Source organism: Carcharodon carcharias, chromosome 6 (genome assembly GCF_017639515.1).
Source record: "Carcharodon carcharias isolate sCarCar2 chromosome 6, sCarCar2.pri, whole genome shotgun sequence".
Taxonomy (NCBI): Eukaryota; Metazoa; Chordata; class Chondrichthyes; order Lamniformes; family Lamnidae; genus Carcharodon; species Carcharodon carcharias.
The window spans coordinates 148,441,664-148,464,758 of record NC_054472.1 but is presented as its reverse complement, the minus strand read 5'-3'; the positions used below and the strand labels follow the sequence as shown (position 1 = coordinate 148,464,758).

General features: G+C 42.4%; 1 protein-coding gene across 3 annotated transcripts; it reads right to left on the bottom strand.

Annotated features, from left to right (window-relative positions):
- Window positions 1-739: 739 nt before the first annotated feature.
- Window positions 740-23,003, bottom strand: jmjd4 (jumonji domain containing 4). 3 transcript variants are annotated; one of them, XM_041190656.1, is made up of 6 exons: window positions 22,375-23,003; window positions 18,553-18,718; window positions 10,659-10,784; window positions 6,628-6,895; window positions 4,957-5,103; window positions 740-1,579 (listed from the first exon to the last, which is right to left on the bottom strand). In XM_041190656.1, exons 1-6 carry the CDS (start codon window positions 22,631-22,633, stop codon window positions 1,268-1,270), a joined length of 1,278 nt encoding a protein of 425 aa, XP_041046590.1. In that variant the 5' UTR covers window positions 22,634-23,003; the 3' UTR covers window positions 740-1,267. The 3 variants fall into 3 exon arrangements, with proteins under 3 accessions (XP_041046590.1, XP_041046592.1, XP_041046591.1); XM_041190658.1 differs by lacking the exon at window positions 22,375-23,003 and adding an exon at window positions 20,395-20,451; XM_041190657.1 differs by lacking the exon at window positions 10,659-10,784.
- Between the last annotated feature and the right edge of the window lie 92 nt (window positions 23,004-23,095).

Sequence of the window (23,095 nt, the reverse complement as noted above, 5' to 3'; positions counted from 1 at the left end):
CAACTCCCAGCCAAACGGCCTGGAGACCCGATGTGCTGCATTTGAGTGTTAATGTTCATGACCCAGCCACACAACATGGAGACACTGTATCGGTGTCAGTTTCCCTGCCATATGCTAAAGAGATCCTGTGTGCTAATGAACTGGTCAAGCTGCCAACATGTACTAAAATTGGCATTCTTAATGCAAAGGCTAATGGACAACATGTTTCCATGCTGCATGCAGAGCTGGAGAAGGCCTGCTGCAGGTTGTTAATACTCTGGGCTCTGCACAGAGCTGTGCTGTTGCCATTGACTATGCTTCTTTAATGTCTCAGCTCCTTTTAATAAAGAAGCACCCAAAAAGGGTTTTTAAAAAAAATGTATGCTCTTGGAAATTTGATACAAAAACAAAACACTGGAACTCAATCACTGGACTCAACATTTGAAAGCAAAAAGGCTGTAATGTTGTGAAGATGGGCTTACATCCTACATCATTTTTGTCCTTCCGATCCTGACCAACCCACTATGCATTTCTAGCATTTTTATCAGAGACATAGCTGGATGTTTCTCCATTTTCATTGAACTCAGCAAAATATAAGCTCTTTCTTTACTGTGCTCCCAGTTGGGAATCTGAACTATAACATTGGAGAGCTTGTTCCAAGCCACACTCCCTCAGAGCACAGCTCTCCCACAGGGGCCACACGCAGGTGTAATTCATCCCACGCTTCAAATCAGGAGTAACAGTAGGTATATCAAGTAATATGAATCTTTTATGATTTAAAACTTTTGTTTGAAATAAAGTTTTAAACATCTTTTCAGGACAAGTAGAATTGGCAGGCCATTCAACTGTTGAAGTGCTGCAGCAGCAAGTCTTGACCCTGTTTTTCCATTTAATTGTCACACCTCATGTTGTAAATGTGCTTCTATGATACTATAGTGATTTAGGAGTCATGTAGGCTAGACTGGACAAAGTCAGAAGGTTTCCTTTCCCAGAGGAAGTCTTCCAGTCCTGCTTTTCTGATGATCCAAGATCTTCATGGTCACTTTTACTAGTACAAACTTTTGAAACCGTCATGGAATTTGAACTCTTTGTTTGAATTAATACTTTAATGACAATTGCTGCACTATCGTAGCCATTATGCTTTCACGCTTGATCCTTATGCAGCTTGCAATAGGCTAAGCAATAAGTGTGACCTTTGGTTGCATTTTGGAATTTTCTGATTCCTTGAACAGAAGAAACAAGAGTTGCCATTTAACTTGGTTTACAAGAAATAACAGGAAGTAGAATATTAAGACAAAGCAGAATCTGTCATTTCTTTAATCTCATGCAGCAGGTCCTCTGGATGAGGATTCAATAAATCTGCATCTAGCCTCCTGAAGTCCTCATTGGTGAGCATTAAAGTCAGTACAGCTTTAGTCCGGTGTAAATCAAACATTGAGTGACACGGCCTGAGAGCGGACAGTTCTGCAGGAAATGTACTGTGGAGGGCTGATGAATCTCCTGAAGTAGTCTCAAGTGCTGCTATCCTATTTTTTGCGATTATTTTCAGGAAGGTGTAGAATTCACAGTAGTTGATTCCAGTGCACGATTTCAAGAGGAGCTGCACCAAATAGGAACACAGACATTGTTCACCAGACAGAATAAAAATTGTATGTTTTTAAAATTCTGAACGTTAGTGGTTTGGGCTACTCACTATAATATAAGTGCTTAGGGAATTTGAACTTCTACCTTTTTCTTTGTTCAACAATATCAAGCACTCTCAGATTACATAAACTCTGGTCAAGTATAAGTAAAATTCTTGCTACCCATGAAACTCTCCCAGGTCAGGGACAAATGGATTGGACACAAAATAAATCCCAGTCTCCTCAAGCACTCCCAAGTCAAATGCAGCAGGGTTAGATGTAGAATAATCTGTCAAGTAAGAATTTCAGATCAGCCAGAATAAAGCTCCTTTGCAACGGCCCCAACGATCTGATTTAAAGCCATCCCTTGAAGAGCGTTCTCGACACCACCTTTTCTCACACCAGTTGACCTGCTGGTATTTCACTATATTTGACTTTTATAGTGTGCCATTCAAGATATTTTGTTTGCAAGTATGGCACTAAAATACAGCATGTAAAAAAAACACTAACACCGAAGCAAGACCTCTAGGAGTTGGCTGTTTGTACCAGCACCAATCGCTTGTACTTAGGAAAGATGAGGAGAAGGGGGAAAAGAAAATGTGTACTCAAACCACCCTTAAAAACTTTCCATAACAGTGTTCAAGTCACAGTAGACCTACATATACTGTACCATTTACAAAAAGTTTTCAAAACGTTGCTATGTTGGGAACTCCTACTAATACTGACATGCCTCTCTCAATGTCAAAAAGGTAGTGGTTTATTTTAACTTGCAATGAGTTTGTGGCAGGAAGCCATGTTGTAGAGTTAATTTCCCACCTGCCTATAGTGGAATAAGGGCACAGTGATTTTAACTGGTGAATGTCATTTTCATCACCAGCTGTCCGCCCACTCAAAGGGTGAAAAATGGGTGGAAAGTAAATTCCAGCTTTTCAAAATTGACCTCCAATGGCCACCTACAGGGAAGCAGGTAGGTGTGTGGCTAAGGGGTTCAGCAAGGGACTAGGTGTTGTGAGGTTGAGCCTAAAATTTAATCATGAGACCCAGATGTGGCTTTCTGCATACGTGAAGAGAAAACCCATCAGGCACTTTTTCTGCATGCCTAGAATAGCAGGTTAAAATAGGAATTGGAACAAAACATTCAGGAATTTGATGGGTATGTCTCTGGTGGCATTAACTGTCCACCTGCTGAATGGTAGGGTTGAAATCTCCTCCAGTGTGTCAGCTACCCAACAAGGCAATAGTGTTTATGGTTGCAGTTAAGGTTTGTTAACATACAGCAGCAGAGTTAACATGGTAATAAGTTAAAAAAGAGAATTTTTCACACACTATTTGCAGCACATATAGGGCAGAGTGTTCCTGGTCCTGCAAAGGTGAGTTTGAAGGTGGGACTGGGAGCAAGATCTTTCAGATTTCCAGCATCTGCAGTATTTTGCTTTTATCAGAGATAAGAATGTTGAGTTGGCACCCAGATGTGTTTGCGCTACCCAGCATTCTTGCCAGAGGCAAGTGAACATTAGCAGCAGCTACCCATTCAGCAGTGGCAGGGAGCCAATAATAAGCAATTAAGGGATTAATGAGTGAGATGTCAGAATGCACTCCCACTGAGTGCAGAACCCAACAGCTCTGTGGATGCATCCTCGAACAGCAGGTTGGGGGCCCTTAGAGCCAGAGGTTCCATGCCCCAATGATGGGGCTGCATGGAAAAAAGGCTGCAGATGGAGCCAAAAAAAGTCCTCTGGAGGGATTTCCCCTCCAATCCGATGGCCCTACCAGCTTTGGGCTCCTCGTTTTAGGAATTGTATTGTCAATCTGTTCTCCTTTCTGCCTGAGCAGTGCCCAACTCTCCCGGTGGGGCTTCCAGTTATTCCCAGCTGCAGACCCCAGAATAAATCTACAGGAGCTGACTTTCTGCTTCCCTGACATGGAGTTTACACACACGCCCCATAGAGGCACATCAACTTCAAACACATTGTGGATTTAGAGGTATGACGGTCATTTTTATTTCTCTGAAGCTACAATTTGTCAAATTCCTGGGTGTGGAGCCCTATGTTTCCTCCAGTTTCTCAGTAACAGAGTTTGGGGACTATTCTTACCCATTAAGTAAACACTTCCCATTAAATATTCTTCTATATCATATATTGTGCTCAGGACATTTGTGGCATGGAATGGAACATTGTTCAGATTTGGTGTTAAACACATACAGGCTAAATGCAGAACAATCAGATACAGAGTAATGCTCGTTGTGTACTGTCTCAAGAATGTGCCTTAGGCCTGGTAAGAAGAACAATCTGTACTCGTTGTGTAGTGTTTATGCTACTGTGTGCACCACCGTTTACTGGGCAACAGTGATCCCTGCATTCCTATATCCTTTGGAGAGCTACAGCAGGCACCTCAAAGCACTGGAGAGGTACTATTAGCAGTGCCTTCCCAAGATCCTTCAAATTCGGTGACAAGAAAAGCAGTCCAACAGCAGCCTCCTCTACCAAGCCAAATTGTCCAGTATCAAGATGCTAATCGCTCAAACCAGCTCCGCAGGAGCTGGATATGTCGTTTGTATGCCTGACACCAGACACCGAAAGGAACTGCTCTACTCAGAACTCAGTCACAGCAGCTTTGGGTAGGACAGTGCAAACACGTTAGGGATATCCTCAAAGCATCCCCGAAAACTCAAACATACCCACTGACTCATGGGAGACTCTGGCTTGTGTCTGACCAAAATGGAGAAGGTTTACTCAGGAAGGCACTGAATACATCAACAGAGTTTGTGGGGAATGTGCAGAGGCAAAGTCAAGGTGGCAGAGTCTGTATATTATGCATTGGACTTATCAGCCATCCCCGAACCCATCAAACTGGAGTTGAAGCAAGTCATGCCAAGGGACTGCCTATAACAAGACAGTGTATTCGTAATCCAGAGATCTAAACTAACTGCTCAGAGAACACAAATACAACTTCCAACAAGACAAATTGAATTGAGAATTTGAATTCAGTTTAAAAAAGCTGTTAATTACCATAAATACCTAATTGGTTCACTAATAGCTTTCGGGAAGGAAATCCGCCATTATGGTAATTTCAGATCCACACCAATGTGGTTGGTTCTGAATTACCGAGCAAGGCAAACATCAAACGGCTACAAAGAACATTTAAGTAGTCCAAGAAGGTAGCCCACTACTGTCTTTACAGGGCAATGAGCAATGGGCTATGAATGGTAGCCTTGCCAGCGATGCCTGCATCCTGAGAATGCATAAAACTTGTATTACTGTGTTGTCTTCCATTTTGCAGTGCTTTTCTAATTTGCATTGAAATACGGTCATGAAGGCGAAGGAATAAACAGATAAATTGCTCTCTCCGCCAATACCTGACAATGTTGATGCCAGCCCTCCATACAGTTCTTCCACTCCCCAATCTCCTCCTGGACTGCCGTCAGTTCCCCCTGTAGGAACTGCCACATAATGTCTATGTTGCAGCCATTCAGCCAGTTGTGATTGATGGAGATGGTGTCTTCCTGGATAGATGAATATAAAATGATTTATAGATTACACCACTTCAAAAGAGAGGGTAATTAAATAATAATTAGGTTGACAATTATGAGTACAAAATTAAAAACCGCAACTCCACAAATTAAGCCATGTAAATTAAAACATAAAAGGGTGTTCTAGTTATATCAGGTGTCCTAGAGGCCTAGGGCTTTTGTATCCCAAAGAGAGATGCCTCAGAAGTCCCTTCTGAAGACATACATCGCTTAATAAGATAATTTACCTTTCAGGCCCCCCACCACCCACTTATTGGCCCTGATTTTATGGTAGAATCCTACTGGCCAGAAACTTGTTATTCCATGATATCAACAGCAAGATCAAGTGTGAGCTACATTGATATTGTCCAACAATCCTCCTATTTTTAACTGTTACAAATCAGTCACTCTTAACAATATATGGCCAGTGTTACGACCACAGCTGATGTTAATGCTGAACAAGCCATATCTCCGGTTGAAATTCATCTTGGCTGATCGTAGTCTTGTTTTTTTCGTATTGTAGAAACATGGAGGGATAGTTACTGAACACAGAAGCACTTCAGTGATAACTTAAAATTCGAAGAGTAAAAATGTTTACTAAAAGAAAAGATAAAACTTAAGCCCACAAGGTAAAAGTTACACAGTTAGAAAAGATCTGACAAAATAACCCCAAAAAATGTTTTACCAAAGGTACACTATGAGACTATCTTTTTGGCAACAGCTCTTATAGATTCCTGACTGTAAAATCCAGGAAATGTTACCCAAATCAAGAAATTGCCTTTTACTGCCACCAGAAGCACAATCCACGACTTCCCAGAACCAAACACAGTAATGAGGTTTTCCAAAGGCAGATTCGAATCAAATGGTTTCGTGGGACCAATATTCTCCTGGCCTAAGGCTAAGTTGCTTTCTTCAATTAAAGATCTTTCACAGCCAAAAACAAACCTTCAGTGAGACATTCCCCCCACAGCAACTTGCTCCAGTTGGAAATCTGTTCTCATAAATACGTTTTTCTCCTTTAATCTTCGTTCTCCATTGTCTTCACAAATCCCATTAAGCTTAGGTTCCCAAATATTAAAACCTTTTATGTTCCTATGTTACCTCTATTTTGGATCAATAAAATTTTAAATGTCTGCCCCCGTTTACTCACGAATCTCCTGTAAGATGCAAATGTTCCTTGGTGCCTTTGGACTTTTTTGGAATGCAATAGCTACACATCAATTTCAATACTTAACCCCAAATGTAAATTTCAAATCTACTCTGTTTACTTGTAAATTAAAACACACCTTAAGGTCTCATTACAAATGCAAAGGGATAACACCGGTACTCCACAGACAATTTGACTCCAAAAATCTCTCCTTTGATTAACCCTGGACATTTACAGACACACACAGATTCCCTTACCCACACAGAATATATACATAACATATGTAAAAAAATTAAAATATACATATGTCATCACACCAGTGAAACCAACATTAAAAGAAAAGTGACATCCACAAAATTTGTTTTCTATACCAGATTGTATACTTGATGGTGCCAACTGCTGGGGACAAAGATGACCTCTCCAACTTCCTGCACCACCTCAATAGGTTGACAGCACTGGCTGTAATTTGGGTAATGATTCCTATCTTGCAGGTTCGGAGACTGGGCGTCATAAACAAGGTTACCACTGCGGTCTTTCAAATGTTCCTCCTGACCAGGTGGGAACAGCAGCCACTTCTTCCGTCCGCAGACATTGGCTGACCAGCTGTACGATCGGAAAACATCAGCATGAAATGGTGTCCTACAACAGGGAAGGGGAAAAGGAAATGTATCATGCCAGTAAGAAGCTAGATATCCATTATGGGATTCCCTCCTTGATTTTCACTTCACCAAGTTTATCATCTTCACCTAATGTCATCATTTTCAGTCTCAAGAAGGGATCAACCCAGAATTATATCCAGGATATATCTGCTCAGGGAGAGAGTAGAGGCACATCACAAAAAGGGATTTGGATATCTAGTCAGCTGTGACAATATGGAGTGGAATGAAAAACAGTGTTGAATTTTTAAAGTTGGGAGACTCATAGATGAACTAAAATGTTCTCTTCTCTTAAAGTACTAAATACCCACTGCAACTAAGAACTTGTTTAACAGGACAGGATGTTAACAGGGCAGGAGCCATCACAATTTAATTAAGGGCAGAATCTTGTCCTTGTCGGGCGGGCTCAGCGGGGGCAGTCGGCTTCACATTGGTGGGTCAATTAAGGCCCGCCCAGCGTGAAACACAAGCAGCAACGCTCTGTACTGCCTGTGTAGGTAGGAGTAGGAGGGCGAGTGAGGTGAGTACGAACTTCACGCATGCGCATGAGTGTGCACTTCAGAATCTCCCTGAGGCATGGAGCTGCCTCAGAGAGATGAAGAGTTTTTAAAAAAAAAAAATTGAAAAGCGTTATAAAACATGTCCCCTCATGTGACTCTGTCATACGAGCAGGGACATGTTATTAATTAAATTTAAAAATGTTTATTTTATTCCTATTTGCTTTAGGAAACCTCATCCTACCCGCAGATGAGGTTTCCTAAAAAGTGCAAAGACCGCTTGGCCTTTCCGCCTGCCCGCCAACCATAAGAATGGACAAGCAGTGGAAAATGTCAGTCAATTGATACTTTAATGGCTTTAACAGGTCTTTTAATGGTTGGCGAGCACGCTGCTGATTCCCGCGCATGCCTGCCAACCGAAATATCGTACGACTGCATGTTGACATCTGGATACTTGCCCAACATCAAAGCATGTCATTTCATGCTCAAGAGAGTCAGGCGCGCACCTGCCTGCCGAGCTAAAAATTTTGGCCTAAGTGTTAATGTACAACTGACTCTACAATGGGGACTGGAGTTTAGCCTATTGGGGAGTTGATGTATTACTGGAGGTATATACCAGGAGTTACGATTCAATCATCTTATAGGTAATATGTATTGATTTAAATGGGATTTTTCTATAGCACATTGGGAACATTACCAAAGGTAGTTCACACATTATGTGCCCTTGCAAACCTCCACTGAGTCCCATTGAATTCCAAACCCCATCCTTACCTACAAGGCATGGTCTCAGCCATTCAACCACTACTATTTTCAATCATATGTGCCATTACATATCTTCCATTCCACAGATTCTGGCTATCTGCCTCTCTTCTCTCCATTTCGTCAGTACTGGCAAAGCAATCAGCAAACCTTTTCATATTCTTCAGAACTCCCACCCTATGCTGAATCAAAATTCTGGAATTCCCCATCTAGTGCCATTGTGGGAGTACCATTGTCATAAAGACTGTGGTAATTCAAGAAGGGTCACGACTATCTTCTCAGGAAACAGATAGATTGGCTCTAAATGTGGCCTTGCATCACCCACATCTTGAGAACAAATTAAAAAACTCCTCCACCTGGCTAACTTTTGTAAAACATATCTATTAAACTAGGCTTTTGGTCACCTCTTCAACTCTTGCTGCTGCTTTTTTGTGAAGTGCCTTGTGACAATCCCACAAAAAATAAACTGTCGTGTTACTACTATATCTCAGCTCTTCAATATTGATCAATTTTATTTTGACTCCTGAGCGGAACTTGGTTGATTCACAGCTACTTTAACTTCTGTTATAATATATACATATAAAGAATTGTGTTTATATAGCATCTTTCACTATCTCAGGAATCCCAAAATACTTCTTGAAATATCACTATTGTAATGTAGGAAATACGGCAGCCAATCTGCGCACAGCAAGTGTCCATAAATAGCAATGTGATAATTACAAGCTAATCTGCTTTAGTGCTGTTGATGAGGGATAAATATTGGCAAGGGACCTGGAATAACTCCCTGGCTCTTTTTCAACATAGTGTAAAGAACATATATTTTTATTTCTGTTGCACTGTGAATTAAAATTACAATGGCTGCAGTTTGAAAGACATGTCTACTGGAATAGAATGTGCCATGAAAGACAGGATGGTGCCAAGGAGGAGTCTGGTCTAATGGGTTAAAGGCAAAATACTATGGATGCTGGAAATCTGAAACAAAAACAAAAAGTGCTGGGAAAACTCAGCAGGTCTGACAGCGTCTGTGGAGAGAAAGACGGAGCTAACGTTTGGAGTCAGAAGAAGAGTCATACGGTCTCCAAACGTTAACTCCGTCTTTCTCTCCACAGATGTTGTCGGACCTGCTGAGTTTTTCCAGCACTTTTTGTTTTTGTTTCTAGTCTAGGGGAACTGCCTGGCAATAACGTTTTAATTGGCTCCTGAACAGGTGACCAGGGCTTGTGTGAGAGCAGTGCAGCAGAATAGCTCCTAGCCTGAAAGAAAAAAGACATAAAACTTCTCTCTCCTGTGTGTGTAAGATTCCAGTAATTCTACGATAATAGCTAGCTGGCTTTTTCTCCTCACATCTCTATAACCTGCTCTCTCCCTGAACACCCCTGTCAAGGGGAAAATCATTTTAGGGACATTGAAAGGTAAGTGCTCAACCAGTGAACTAAAGACTGAAAGTGCTGGAAAACCATCTCATGTCATCAACAAAGAACTGAAAGGAATTTGGAAGACATCAATCAAAATCAATCCATCGAATCCTGTACTCTGGAATTGGTGCTATTGGTGTTTTATCCCACCCTTAAAATACATGATTTTTTGTGTCTTATGTGTCTTGTATGTGTGTATAAGTAGAGGGTAGAGTTTAGGTTATAGAGTTAGAAATTAGTAGTTCATGTTTCTGTCTTCTGCCCTTGGTTAAAGACAATTTGTTCAATTAACTGTTATTTACTTATTAAGTTTACAAACCTGGTGCTCATGTTCTGTTAACCTAAATTAAACAATTAGGTGGGTTGATCAAACCTTTTCACACTTATTGTGGCTCGGGGGCAGTGGATCTTGATATTGCAGTGCACTATTCCCAGTGAGTCGTGACAATAGTATGATAGGATCTTTTACAGAGCAGACAGGCCTTGGTTTAATGTCTCATCCGAAAGATGGATTAGTGCACCACTCAAAGTTGGAGGAATTTAAAGGACAACCTGTTTCCACTGGTATGAGGACACAAATTTAAGATAATTAGCGAAAGAAAGGTGGGAGATGAAGATACATATTTTCTTACACAAGTTATAATCTGGAATGCACAGTCTTAAAAGTGGGAGAAACAGATTCAATAGTAACTTTCAAAAGGAAATTAAACATATACCAGAAAAGGAATAAATCCAATAAGAATTCAAGAGAAATCTCTTTAACAAATGCAGAACTGACTACCACATGGAGTATTTGAAACAGATAGCATAGATACATTGAAAGGAAAGCTAGAAAGAAACATGAGGGAGAAAAGAAGGATATACTGTTAGGGTTAAATGGATAGGAAGAGGCTCATGTGGTGCTAAACTCTGGCATAGATCACCTTGGAATGGCCTGTTTCTGTGCTGTAACTTTCATATTACTCTGTGTAACTGTGTCAGAGCTTTGCAAGCATTGCATTGTCTCTGTTTATGGGCAACCCAATGTTGTCCTTCGTTAGAGGAGCAAACTCTTTCTGGTACAGAATACACTTACCATGATCCTTTGGGACCCATGTAAACAAAGCGATAATCGTCCAATTCGACTGTGTCCCAGTATTCATTCAGCCAGTCAGACTGGAAGAAGAGAGGAGTACTGTAAACTCCATGATTGGGGAAAACCCTAAAATCCAAAAAATGCCAGGGTTTATTTAGGAATATCACAACAGCGTAAGAAACATCCATCAAACCTGCTCCTTCCACAGACTATATGATCTGCCCGAACTGGTCACGGCTTGCGAACTTTGTCCTTGTGTCATAGAACCATAGGAAAGTTACGGCACAGAAAGAGGCCATTCAGTCCAATGCGTCTGCCCCAGCTGAGAGGGAAAATAAAAAACTAGCTGCCCATTCTAATTCCACCTTCCAGCACCCAGTCTGCAGCCTTGCAAGTTACAGCACTTTAGGTGGAGATCCAGGTGCCTTTTAAATAAGTTGAGGGTTTCTGCCTCCACCACCAAACCAGACAATGAATTCCAAAAACCCATTACCCTCTGAGTGAAGAAGTTTTTCCTCATTTCCCCTCTAATCCTTCTTCCAATCACCTTAAATCTGTGCCCCCTGGCACAGATAACTGACCTAACCACTAGGGGAAACAGGGCACCCCTGTCTACCCTATCTAGACCCTTCTTAATCTTTTACACCTCAATTGGGTCACCCCTCAGCCTCCTCAATTCCAAAGGAAAACAACCACAATTTATCCAATCTCTCCTCATAGCTTTAATTTTCAAGCCCTGGCAACCTTCTTGTAAATCTCCTCTGCACTCTCTCCAGAGCAATTATGCCCTTCATGTAATGTGGTGACTAGAGGTTAACACAAAATTCCAGCTGTAGCTTAACTGGTGTTATATACAGTTCCATAATCACATCCCTGCTTCTGTATTCTTTACCTTATCCAACAAAGGATAGCATTCCATATGCTTTCTTTACTGCCTTATCCACCTGTCCTACCACCTTCAGGGACCTGTGGACATGCACTCCAAGGTCTCTCACTTCCTCTACCCCTCCTAATATCCTCCCATTTATTGTATATTCCCCAGCTTTTTTTGCCCTCCCCAAATGCATCATCTCACTTCTTTGGATTGAGTTCACTTTTCTGCCCACTCAACTAAACCATTAATGTCATTCTGGAGACAACAGCTATCTTTTTCACTATCAATTACACAGCCAGTTTTTGCATCATCTGCAAATTTGTCAATCACGCCACCCACATTTAAGCCCAAGTCATTAATTTACATAATAAACAGCAAGGGACACAACACTGAGGCTGTGGAATGCCACGGGAGACCACTTTCCACTCGCAAAACATCCATCAACCCTTACCCTTTGTTCTCTGTCGCTGTGTCGCTGAGCCAATTTTGGATTCAACTCATCAAATTCCCCTGTATCCAATGGCCTATAGTCCTTTATTCATTGTCCTAGTTGAATACCTTGCTTACTACCTTATCCATAGCATTCTGAACATCTGACATATTCTCAGTTTACGTTTCTCTAATGATATTAGTAAATTTGTTGTTTGAGCCTTTCTCCATATCTTAGTCCCTTAAGGCTTTCATCCTGGTCACTCTTCACCAAATTTATTCCAACGCATTCATTTTAGGCCCTTTTAGGTTAAAATATGGTGCGCTGTCCATATTCAGTCTGTGATCTCTGAATGTCCAGTTTGTGAAGCTCAGATAGCTTTAGTACATGATTCATTTTTATTTTATTGCTGGCTTATCTTATTTGAGTTTTGGGGATCTGTCATTTTGGAAGCACATTTTTAGTCCTGCTTCTTCATCATTGGATAACCAGGACAATGAGGACAGCAGATCAGGGAGACTCAGAAGAATGGTAAATCAAGATATCCAGGGAGAGCAAATTAGGCAGATGATACCCAAACATTGAGGGGATTGAGAAGCAGGATAATAAATCAGAAAGGGGCTCTTTGAGCATAATTAGAACTAGAACACTGGGGAGATTGGAACAAGGATATCCAGTGAGAGTAAGAAATCAGGAATGCTGACATCAGAAAAACGAGAACCAGGTCTTTAGGAAGCAGAGCAGGAAGATCAGTTGCCAGGACATTGAGGGAAGTAAGTACCAGAATATTAATGAGAACAGAGAGAGGGACAACAGCAGGAAACTGAACTCTGTGGTGAACAGATCAAGATCAGGGCAAGCAATGGGGAGAAAGAAAATATCAGGAGGAGAACAGCAAATTACAGTCTGCATACTAAAGAGAGACAAATCAGAGATGGCAAGCAAGATAACTGTATTCCTTTAGCTTTATTTGTTGAATTACTAATGCTGCTTGAATATTAAATGCAATCCAAACTCCATCTGTCATTACAACAGTGACTACACTTCAAAGGGATTTAATTGGCTCTAAAGTGCCTCCCGTTGTCCTGAGTTCGTGAAAGGGTCTGTTTAAATGCAAGTCTTTCTTTCTCTTTCTTTCTGTATGTCAATCTCAGTTAACAATCATGTTCATTTCTATGCAACACTAAGCAAAGAAAGAATTTGTTGTGTGATATATTTTGCATATACAACTTGACAGCAATATGGAACCAAGGCAGGTAAGTAGAGCCAAGATCCAGATCAGTCATGATCTAATTTCTTGACAGAACAGAGCTTGTCCTATGTTGTCCACGAAGACTGAATCACCTCTGCTTTATATCATTTAGAGACAGGGTAGACAATACTGGATACCATACTCCAAAATGCGCCTCATCATTGATCTGTACAATGTCAGTACTGGTTAGCCAGTATTGGTATGTAATTCAGTGCCTGTGATGCCTCATGTTCTTTGGTATTTTCTTTTTGTGTGATGTCCCCTTTAGGACCAAAGTGAAATTGGAAAGTATTCTGAGGGGCTAGTGGGGTGGGGTTTCCTGGTTATGACAACATCAGGCTCCAAGAAATGCCCATGTGGTTGCTATGGGGATGAACGTATACAAAAAGCTAAACGCAGTGGTTCGGCTTCCAGCCTGTCTCATGACAAGCAGTTCAGAACACAGAATTCGTGTGAGAGGAGCGAGCCAAACTCTCTACGAATAGACTAGTTTTCTGTTTGACAGTATGAAGAAAATACAACTCCAGATCCTCTTGGTGAGGCAGTGTGTAAGCAAGCTGAGTGTTTGTATCAGAGAACTGGACCATAAACCGAGTGTGTTGGATGGTCCATTAAAAAAGAAACGCTGGATAGCTAAGCCATCAGGACTGTCATTACCCGACTGAGAGAGTGTGTGTAGGCGGGCATCTTGTCGGTGTTACCTGTGTTCGGGACTCCGGATGGAATAGGGCTACTGGTGAATGTGACTCAAGGGCCGATTGGTTTGTTACGATAAAAGTTTTAAAAAGTGAAATCTTCTCCATCGGGTTTCTTTCCCATTGGAGTCATGGAGATTCCTTACTTTCAAAAGTTATCGGTCTCTATGGGAATCATAACAGTGCCATACAGTACTCAATTTGCCTTTTGGCAATTGCTTCACACTGCCGAGATAGTTTCAGGGTATCATAAATTATAATTCCAAGTAATTTTCCTTTCCAGTCCATCAATGGAGGTACACATAGGTCCAATACACAAAGTCTGGATTTAACATTGCTCCTGAATAAGCTGCAACTGAAGCAGTTCAAGTTTAAATCTTACAAAATACAAACATTAGAGGCTGCCAAGCAAAGGAGGAATGAATGGGCCATTCTTCATCCAGTCTGTTTAATTAATCCATCTCCCTGAATCTCCCACATTTTAGTGTCTAGGCCACAAAAGCTTGGTACCATAAGTAAATTTATCATATAATTGCTACAAGTATTTTCTCCCAAGAAACTGAGTCCCCATCTGCCCTCTCAAGTAGATGTAAAAAGATCCTGCGACTCTATCCAAAGAACAGGGGAGTTCTCTTAGTGTCATGGTCAACATTCATCCTTCAACCAATGGCATCAGTAGAAGATTATCTGGTCATTTATTTCACTGCTCTTTGTGGGACCTTGCCATGAACAAATTGGCTGCTGCATTTTCTATGGTAGTGACTAGAGTTCAAAAAGTTCTTATTTGGCTGTAAGAAGCTTTGGAAGATCCAATGAAAGGTGCTGATTAAATACAAGTTTTTTTTTCCTTTATGTATTGGATGCGTATGAATTGCACCATAAAAACTGAATGAACTGAGAGATGTCAGTGCTGGAAAACGGAACATCTCTCCAATTTCTTTTCGCTTCAGCAGCATCAAGCACTTCTGGGTCAGAAAACGAATAAATTAAACATGGGGAAAACGTCCTCTATACTGCATGACTAAGCACCTCAGGCTCAGGTACAGCCAGAATTATACGCAAAATGTCGCTCTACTCTGTCTCAATCCCTTATTTCATAAACATAGCTTTTCAATCTCTCAAACCAATCATCCTTGTGACCTCCCTAAAAGTAAGTTTGCCAGATTAGTGCCAAACAAGAACTTACATTTATATAGTATCTCTCAGAAAGTACCCAAAATGTTTCATGTACAATGTTCTAGCGAAAAGTGTAAATAGGGTGGTGAACGGGACTTTAAACTAGAAAGTGGGGGGGAAGGGAAGGGTAAAACTCCAAGAAGTATGACTAATGGGAAACAAAGCAGCAGGTTAGCATGTAGGGGGGTGGATTCAGCTTCATGGAAAATTATGAAAAAACTGAAAAGAAAGGAGAACCCAGGAGAGGCCATTAAATTCTCCAGAACAGAAAATAGGACAGTGTGTTTGGAAAGGGCTAGGAATCTAGCTTCAAGCACATCAGATAAAGGGACGACAATGAGAAAGGGGACGGGAAATACAGGACTGAAGGTGTTGTATCTGAATGCAGGCAGTATACAAAATAAGATAAATGAGCTTGTGGTGCAGATTGAAATTGGCAGGTATGATGTGGTGGGCATTACGGAGACATGGCTGCAAGGAGATCCTATCGAATATACATCCTATCGAAAAGATAGGCAGGTTGGCAGAGGGGGTGGGGTTGCTTTGTTAGTAAGAAATGAAATTAAATCAATAGCAAGAAACGACGTAAGGTCAGATAATGTAGAATCTGTGTGGGTAGAGTTGAGGAATCGCAAAGGTAAAAAAACCATAATGGGAGTTACGTACAGGCCTCTGAACAGTAGTCAGGATGTGGGGCACAAGATACACCAGGAGATAGAAAAGATGTGTAAGAAAGGCAAGGTTACAGTGATCATGGGGGATTTCAATATGCAGGTAGACTGGGAAAATCAGGTTGGTAGTGGATCCCAAGAAAAGGAATTTGTGGAATGTCTACGAGTGGCTTTTTGGAGCAGCTTGTGGTGGAGCCCACTAGGGAACAGGCAATTCTAGATTTAGTGATGTGTAATGAGGCAGATTTGATAAGGGAGCTTAAGGTGAAGGAACCTTTAGGAGGAAATGACCATTATATGTAATTTACCCTGCAATTTTAGAGGAAAAAGCTGGAATCAGAACTGTAATGGTATTACAGTTGAATAAAGGCAACTACAAAGGCATGAGGGAGGAGCTGGCCAGAATTGACTGGGAGATGAGCCTAGCAGGAAAGACAGTGGAACAGCAATGGCAGGAGTTTCTGGGAGTAATTTGGGAGACACAGCAAAAATTCATCCCTAGGAAGAAGCAGCATACTAAAGGGAGGACAAGGCAACCATGGCTGACAAGGGAAGTCAGGGACAGCATAAAAGCTAAAGAGAAAGCATACAATGCGGCGAAGAGCAGTGGGAAACCAGGGGATTGGGAAGCCTACAAAGACCAACAGAGAATAACTAAAAAAGAACTAAGGAGGGAGAAGAGTAAATATGAGGGTAAACTAGCTAGTAATATAAAAGAAGATTGCAAGAGTTTTTTAAATATATAAATGGTAAGAGAGAGGCAAAAGTGGACATTGGGCTGCTGGAAAATGACGCTGGAGAAGTAGTAGTGGGGAACAAAGAAATGGTGGAGGAACTGAATAGGTAGTTTGCATCAGTCTTCACGGTGGAAGACACGAGTAACATCCCCAAAGTTCAAGAGAGTCAGGGGCAGAGGTGAGTATGGTGGCCATTACCAAGGAGAAGGTGCTAAGAAAACTGAAAGGTCTGAAGGTGGATAAATCACCTGGACCAGATGGATTACACCCCAGAGTTCTGAAGGAGATAGTTGAAGAAATGGTGGAGGCATCAGTGGCGATCTTTCAGGAATCACTGGAGTCAGGGAGGGTCCCAGAGGACTGGAAAATCGCTAATGTAATGCCCCTATTTAAGAAGGGAGTGAGGCAAAAGATGGGAAATTACAGGCCGATTAGCCTGACCTTGGTTGTTGGTAAGATTTTAGAGTCCATTATTAAGGATGAGATTTCAGAATACTTGGAAGTGTATTGTAAAATATGGCAAATTCAGCATGGTTTCATCAAGGGGAGGTCATGCCTGACAAATCTGTTGGAATTCTTTGAGGAGGTAATGAGTAGGTTAGACAAAGGAGAGCCAATGGATGTTGTCTACTTGGACTCCCAGAAGGCCTGTGACAAGGTGCCACACTGGAGGCTGCTCAGTAAGATAAGAGCCCATGGTGTTAGAGACAAGGTACTAGCATGGATAGAAGATTAGCTGTCTGACAGGAGGCAGAGAGTGGGGATAAGGGGGTCCTTCTCAGGATGGTGGCCAGTGACTAGTGGAGATCTGCAGGGGTCAGTGTTGGGATCACAACTTTTCACTTTATACATTAATGATCTAGATGAAGGAGCTGAGGGTACTCTGGCTAAGTTTGTAGATGATACAAAGATAGGTGGAGGGACAGGTAGTATTGAGGAGGTGGGGAGGCTGCAGAAGGATTTGGACAGGTTAGGAGAATGAGCAAAGAAGTGGCAGATGGAATACAATGTGGGGAAGTGTGAGGTCATGCACTTTGGTAGGAAGAATGGAGGCAAAGACTATTTTCTAAATGGGGAGAGAATTCAGAAATCTGGAGTGCAAAGGGACTTGGGAGTCCTAGTCCAGGATTCTCTTAAGGTTAACTTGCAGGTTGAGTCGGTAGTTGGGAAGGCAAATGCAATGTTGGCATTTATTTCGAGAGGACTAGAATATAAAAGCAGGGAAGTGCTGCTGAGGCTTTATAAGGCTCTGGTCAGACCACATTTAGAATATTGTGACCAATTTTGGGCCTCATATTTCAGGAAGGATGTGCTGGCCCTGGAGAGGGTCCAGAGGAGGTTCACGAGAATGATCCCAGGAAGGAAAGGCTTAACATATGACATTTGAGGACTCTGGGTCTATACTCGATGGAGTTTAGAAGGAAGAGGGGGGGATCTGATTGAAACTTACAGAATGCTGAAAGGCCTGGATAGAGTGGATGTGGGGAAGATGTTTCCATTAGTAGGAGAGACTAGGACCCAAGGGCAAAGCCTCAGAGTAAAGGGAAGACCTTTTCGAACAGAGATGAGGAGAAACTTCTTTAGCCAGAGAGTGGTGAATCTACGGAATTCATTGTCACAGAGGGCTGTGGAGGTCAGGTCAAGACCGAGATAGACAGGTTCTTGTTTGGTAAGGGGATCAAAGGTTACGGGGAGAAGGTGGGAGAATGGGGTTGAGAAACTTATCAGCCATGATTGAATGGCAGAGCAGACTCAATGGGCTGAATGGCCTAATTTCTGCTCCTATGTCTTATAGTCTTATGGAATTGATGCAGTTACTGTTCCTTTGTAAGCAAGGAAGGGTGGGGCCTCATCTATGAGGACCAGGTTGACGCTATCTAGTCATTTCATTTAGGACTATTACAGCCAGGAAATAAGGGAGACTTTCATCCCATTGATCTCAGCTGGATTTTTAGCTTACCCAAGGCATCACCTAACCACGTTATTGTAGGGTTCAAAAAGAATGACTTGTTTGTTTGAAACAAAGAGCAGTGTGGGAATAATCCTGCTGTGCACTAACCTGTGCATATGCCAGTCTTTCATATACAAACAGCCCTTTGGAGATGAATAGCCACTCTCTCTGTGCTCGCTCCAGTAACTGAGGTAGTCCCTTAAAGGGATATTGTGCTTTGGGTTTGCATTGTATTCCTTCACATCACAGTTGGCCACAGGGACAGTAAAATCTCCTGCAAACAGCAAAGGGGAATGGTTTAAATAGCGCAATAAAGCAGAGTTATAAGAATGTAATTTAAGAACTAAGTGTAATAATAAGTTTAAAGTTTGGACCTGTACAGGAGAGGTGCTACTGGCATTATCTATCTATCAATGACCAAACCTCAGCAGTATATCCCATAATGAGTAACTAAATATCTATCTTAGATGGCCACACAACTCAGAAACATGTGAATGGCCCCACTTTCCAACACAATTGCTACTTGGCCCAATCAACAAGATACTACGGGTGACTCATTGTCCTGCTTCGACTCAGATGAACTAAAGGTCAAGCCTTACTCCAACTTCTAGCACTTGCAGTACTTTCACATTGAAGCTTTGGAATCAACTTCTTGCTTGCCTGACCCTGGGGCGAGAACAACATACTGCTGGAGAGTCAGAGTGGCCTACTAATGGGCACCCAAAGTGGCAGCCCAAGGTGACAGCCAGTAACAGTATTTGTAGTCTGATTGGAGTTTTAAAGCAAGGCAGAGTTCATTTATATAATACATTTCATGATCTCAAGTCACCCCAAAGCATTTCAGAGTGAATGATGCACTTCTGAAATGGGTGACTGTTGTAAGGCTTAAAGAACTGCCACCTGGTCAACTCCTCAATTTGGCCTCATGCTGTCAAGGGGAGAGGTACAGCAGGAGACTGTCACTTACCATTGACACAAAAGAAGTAAATACTAAGCTCCTATTCTTTGGTCCTCATCATAAAGTACATTCCCTAGTCACCACCTCTTTCTTCTGCTTGGTAACTGTTTCAGCAAGTATCAAAGTGTTTGCAATTTTCGTGTTATATCTGACATTGAGGTGAGCTTCCAACCAAAATACACAGCATCATTACAACACTCATTTCTACCCCATAGCATTGCCTGACTCCACTTAGTTCATCTGCTGCAGAAACCCTCATCTATGCTTTTGTTACCTTTTGACTATTTCACCAAAGTCCTGGCCAGCATTCCACATTCTAAGCTCTGGAAACTTGAGGTCATCCAAAACTCTGGCCTCATGTCCTAATTGGCACTGCCCCATTCACCCATCACCCTTGTGCTTGCTGGCCTACTCTGGCTCCCAGGTAAGCACCACCTGAATTTTAAAGTTCTCATTCTCCTTTTCAAATCCCTCCATAGCATCTCCCCTCTACCTTTGTGGTGTCCTCCAACCGTACAATTCTCCAAGATAACTCCACCAATTCTAGCCTCACGAGCACCCCCAATTTTAATCGCTCCGCCATTGGTGGATGTGCCTTCAGCTGTCAAAGCCTTATGTTCTGGGATTCCCTCCCAAAGCACTCTGCCTCCCTTTACTCCTTTGACCAAGCTTTTAGCCATCTTTCTTAAAGTGTGACTAGGTGAGAAATTTTAATTGATAACGCTCCTGTGAAGCTCCTTTGGACATTTACTACCATAAAGATGCAATATAAAGATAAATGCAAATTGTTTATGATTGACCCAGTGCACTCTGGCTCACATTATTGTAACTGACTTTCAAAGTAGCAGTGATAGTGCTGAGGCTGTTCGTCACCTGTCAGACCTGCCAGCAATGTTTATTTTATTATTCTTTCACAGGATGTGGACGTCACTGGCTAGGCCAATATTTATTTCCCATCCCTAATTGCTCTTGAGAAGGTGATGGTGAGTTACCTTCTTGAACCGTTGCAGTCCACATGGTTGCACCCACAGTGCAGATAGGAAGGAAGTTCCAGGATTTTGACCCAGCAACAGTGACGGCAAGGTGATATAGTTCCAAGTCAGAATGGTATGTGGCTTGGAGGGGTACTTGCAGGTGGAGTTCCCATGCATCTGCTGCTCTTCTCCTTCTAGGTGGTAGAAATTGCAGGCTTGGAATGTAAATATGTGTGGTACCATGCAGAGATTAAAACAAACCAAAAAGGGTTAGCTATTTTTTATTTGTGCCACTAAAACTTGGTCCTTTTTGTATGACATCTAGCTATGGCTCAGTCTATAGAAATCTCACCTCTAAGTTAGAAGGGTGTGGGTTTAAGTCACATTCCTTGAGCACAAAATTAGACTGAAACTAATGAGGGTGTTCTGCATTATTGGAGGTGTATGTTTTCAGAGGAGACATTAAACCAAGGCCCTGTCAGTTTTCTCAGGGGGATGTAATCTGGAACATGTCACTATCAACATCCTGGAGGTTACCACTGACCAGGAATTGAACTGGACCAGCCATATAAATACTGTGGCTACATGAACAGGTCAGAGGCTGGTTACTCTGTGGAGAATAACTCACCTCCTGATCCCAATGCCTGTACACCATCTACAAGGCACAAGTTTGGAGTGTGATGGAATACTCTCCACTTGCTTGGATGAGTTCAGTTCCAACAACACTCACGAAGTTCGGCACCATCCAGGACAAAGCTTCTTTGGCAACCTATCCACCACCTTAAACATTCAATCCCTCCACCATCCATGCAGTGGCAGCAGTGTGTACCATCCACAAGATGCACTGCAGCAACTTGTTAAGCCTCCTTCTACCTTCCAAACCCTCAAACTCTACCACTTAGAAGGACAAGGGCAGCAGATGCATGGAACAGCACATCTGCAAGTTCCCCTCCAAGCCACACACCATCCTGACTTGGAACTATATTGCCATTCCTTCACTGTTGCTGGGTCAAAATCCTGGAACTCCCTCTCTAACAGCACTGTGGATGTACCTACACTACAGGGACAGCAGTGAATCAAGAAGGCAGATCACCACCACCTTCTCAAGGGCAATTAAAGATGGGCAACAAATGCTGGCCTCGGCAGTGACACCCATCCCATGGAAGAATAAATAAAAATAGTCAGTTCTCCCTAGAGTCTGCACCTCAGCCAACTAAAGCAAATTATCTAGCCATCATATTGCTCTTTGTGGGACATGGCTGTGCATAAAATTGTTGTGCATAAATTACATACATTATAACAGTAGCTACACTTCAAATGTGCTACACTTTTACAGTGTTTAGGGACAAAGGCAGTATTTCAATGCAAGCCCCTTCTTTCTTTTTCTCTCCTAAGGGCACTGACTCATGCTAGAATAACATTCCCTGGGCAGTGGTGGCAAGCCATACTGGAAATATTCCTGGAGTTGTCATCACCTGTCACCAACCACCCCGCCTCCACACTCCTGCTATTGAACCTCGAATATGTCCATACTTGCAGCATTCTGCTATCCCACAGCCAATCTTCATTACTTAATTGAATAAGTTTTGACTGCCAGGCCGCCTTTTTGCCCTTTGCATATATTTGATCAATAGTTAACGTGCGTTGAATTTTGTTTTTTTTTAATTCTTTCATTTTCCCTCCTAGTTTTCTCCTTGGATTCTCCCAAAAGTGTTCCTGGAGATTATTCTTTAATCCCTGAAGACGCCGGGAGGATTTGCAGCGATGCTTGTCCAAAGGTCTTCTCCCACCACTGGTCCAGGACAGTCATTGTTGGTCATGGTTACCCAAGCATGGCTGATATCACAAGCTAAGCCCAATACTCTCCTCACCCACAAAACACACTTTCAAAGTCTCCATTTCTGGCTGATGTTTTGACAGCCCTGGACCGCTGTGTCCCCGCCCATCCCCTCCCCTGTTCTTCCGCAAATACACAGCCCAAGATAAAATGACACTAACCAAAATTTTTCAGCAAGTGTTCAAAGTCAGGCTTGCCATCCCCTCTCACCCAGCGCTGCCGGCTTCTCCAGCTCTCCGTGAACTCAGGAGATAGAATACACGGGTAATTAGGGAGCAGAAAATCCCTGAAAAACTCAGAGTAAGTCAGATCACCTTTCCGGAGGTAATCTAGTTTCCGGCCTTTGTGAAACTCTTCATAGGAAGAAGGCCTGTCACTCTGGAAAAATACCAGAGCACTTCTCAAGGTCTCCTCGTTCATGTTGAGTCAGGAATTCCTCTGCTGAAGACTCTCAACTTAAATGATCAGAATCTACATGGGCTTTTTATTCCTCAGTGCTCTCCTCAAGAAGCTGGTCCTATTTCTAGGTGAAAAAGAGCGGTACAAATTGGACCAGAATTAACCCCTAAATCTCTTCGTCTGAAGAGCAACCAAACTAACAGCCGCCTCGGCTGGTCAGATCGGTGTGCCGGAACCGCTGCTTCATTCCCCTCCTTTCTTCATCGCCCTTTAGCGGTAAGGCCTCTGTCAGTCAGGCAGACTCCAATACTCAGTCCTCACTGAGAGAGCCTAGGCCGCGGCAAGACGGTAAACAGAAAGAGCGGCTCAGCAGCTGCCAGTGTGGAGGGGGTAGCGGGGTCTGTGATTGACAGGGAGAGGGGCGGGGTCTGTGCGATGGACAGGGAGAGGGGCGGGGTCTGTGCGATGGACAGGGAGAGGGCG

What these genes read in the sequence shown, in the direction of transcription:
- jmjd4 (XM_041190656.1), bottom strand. Translation starts at nt 22,633, where the DNA reads ATGAACGAGGAGACCTTGAGAAGTGCTCTGGTATTTTTCCAGAGTGAC. An exon ending in ACACTTGCTGAAAAATTTTG is followed by an intron (nt 18,719 to 22,374) that starts GTTAGTGTCATT and finishes TGCTGTTTGCAG; the next exon opens with GAGATTTTACTGTCCCTGTG. An exon ending in ATGGGTCCCAAAGGATCATG is followed by an intron (nt 6,896 to 10,658) that starts GTAAGTGTATTC and finishes TCCCTGTTGTAG; the next exon opens with GACACCATTTCATGCTGATG.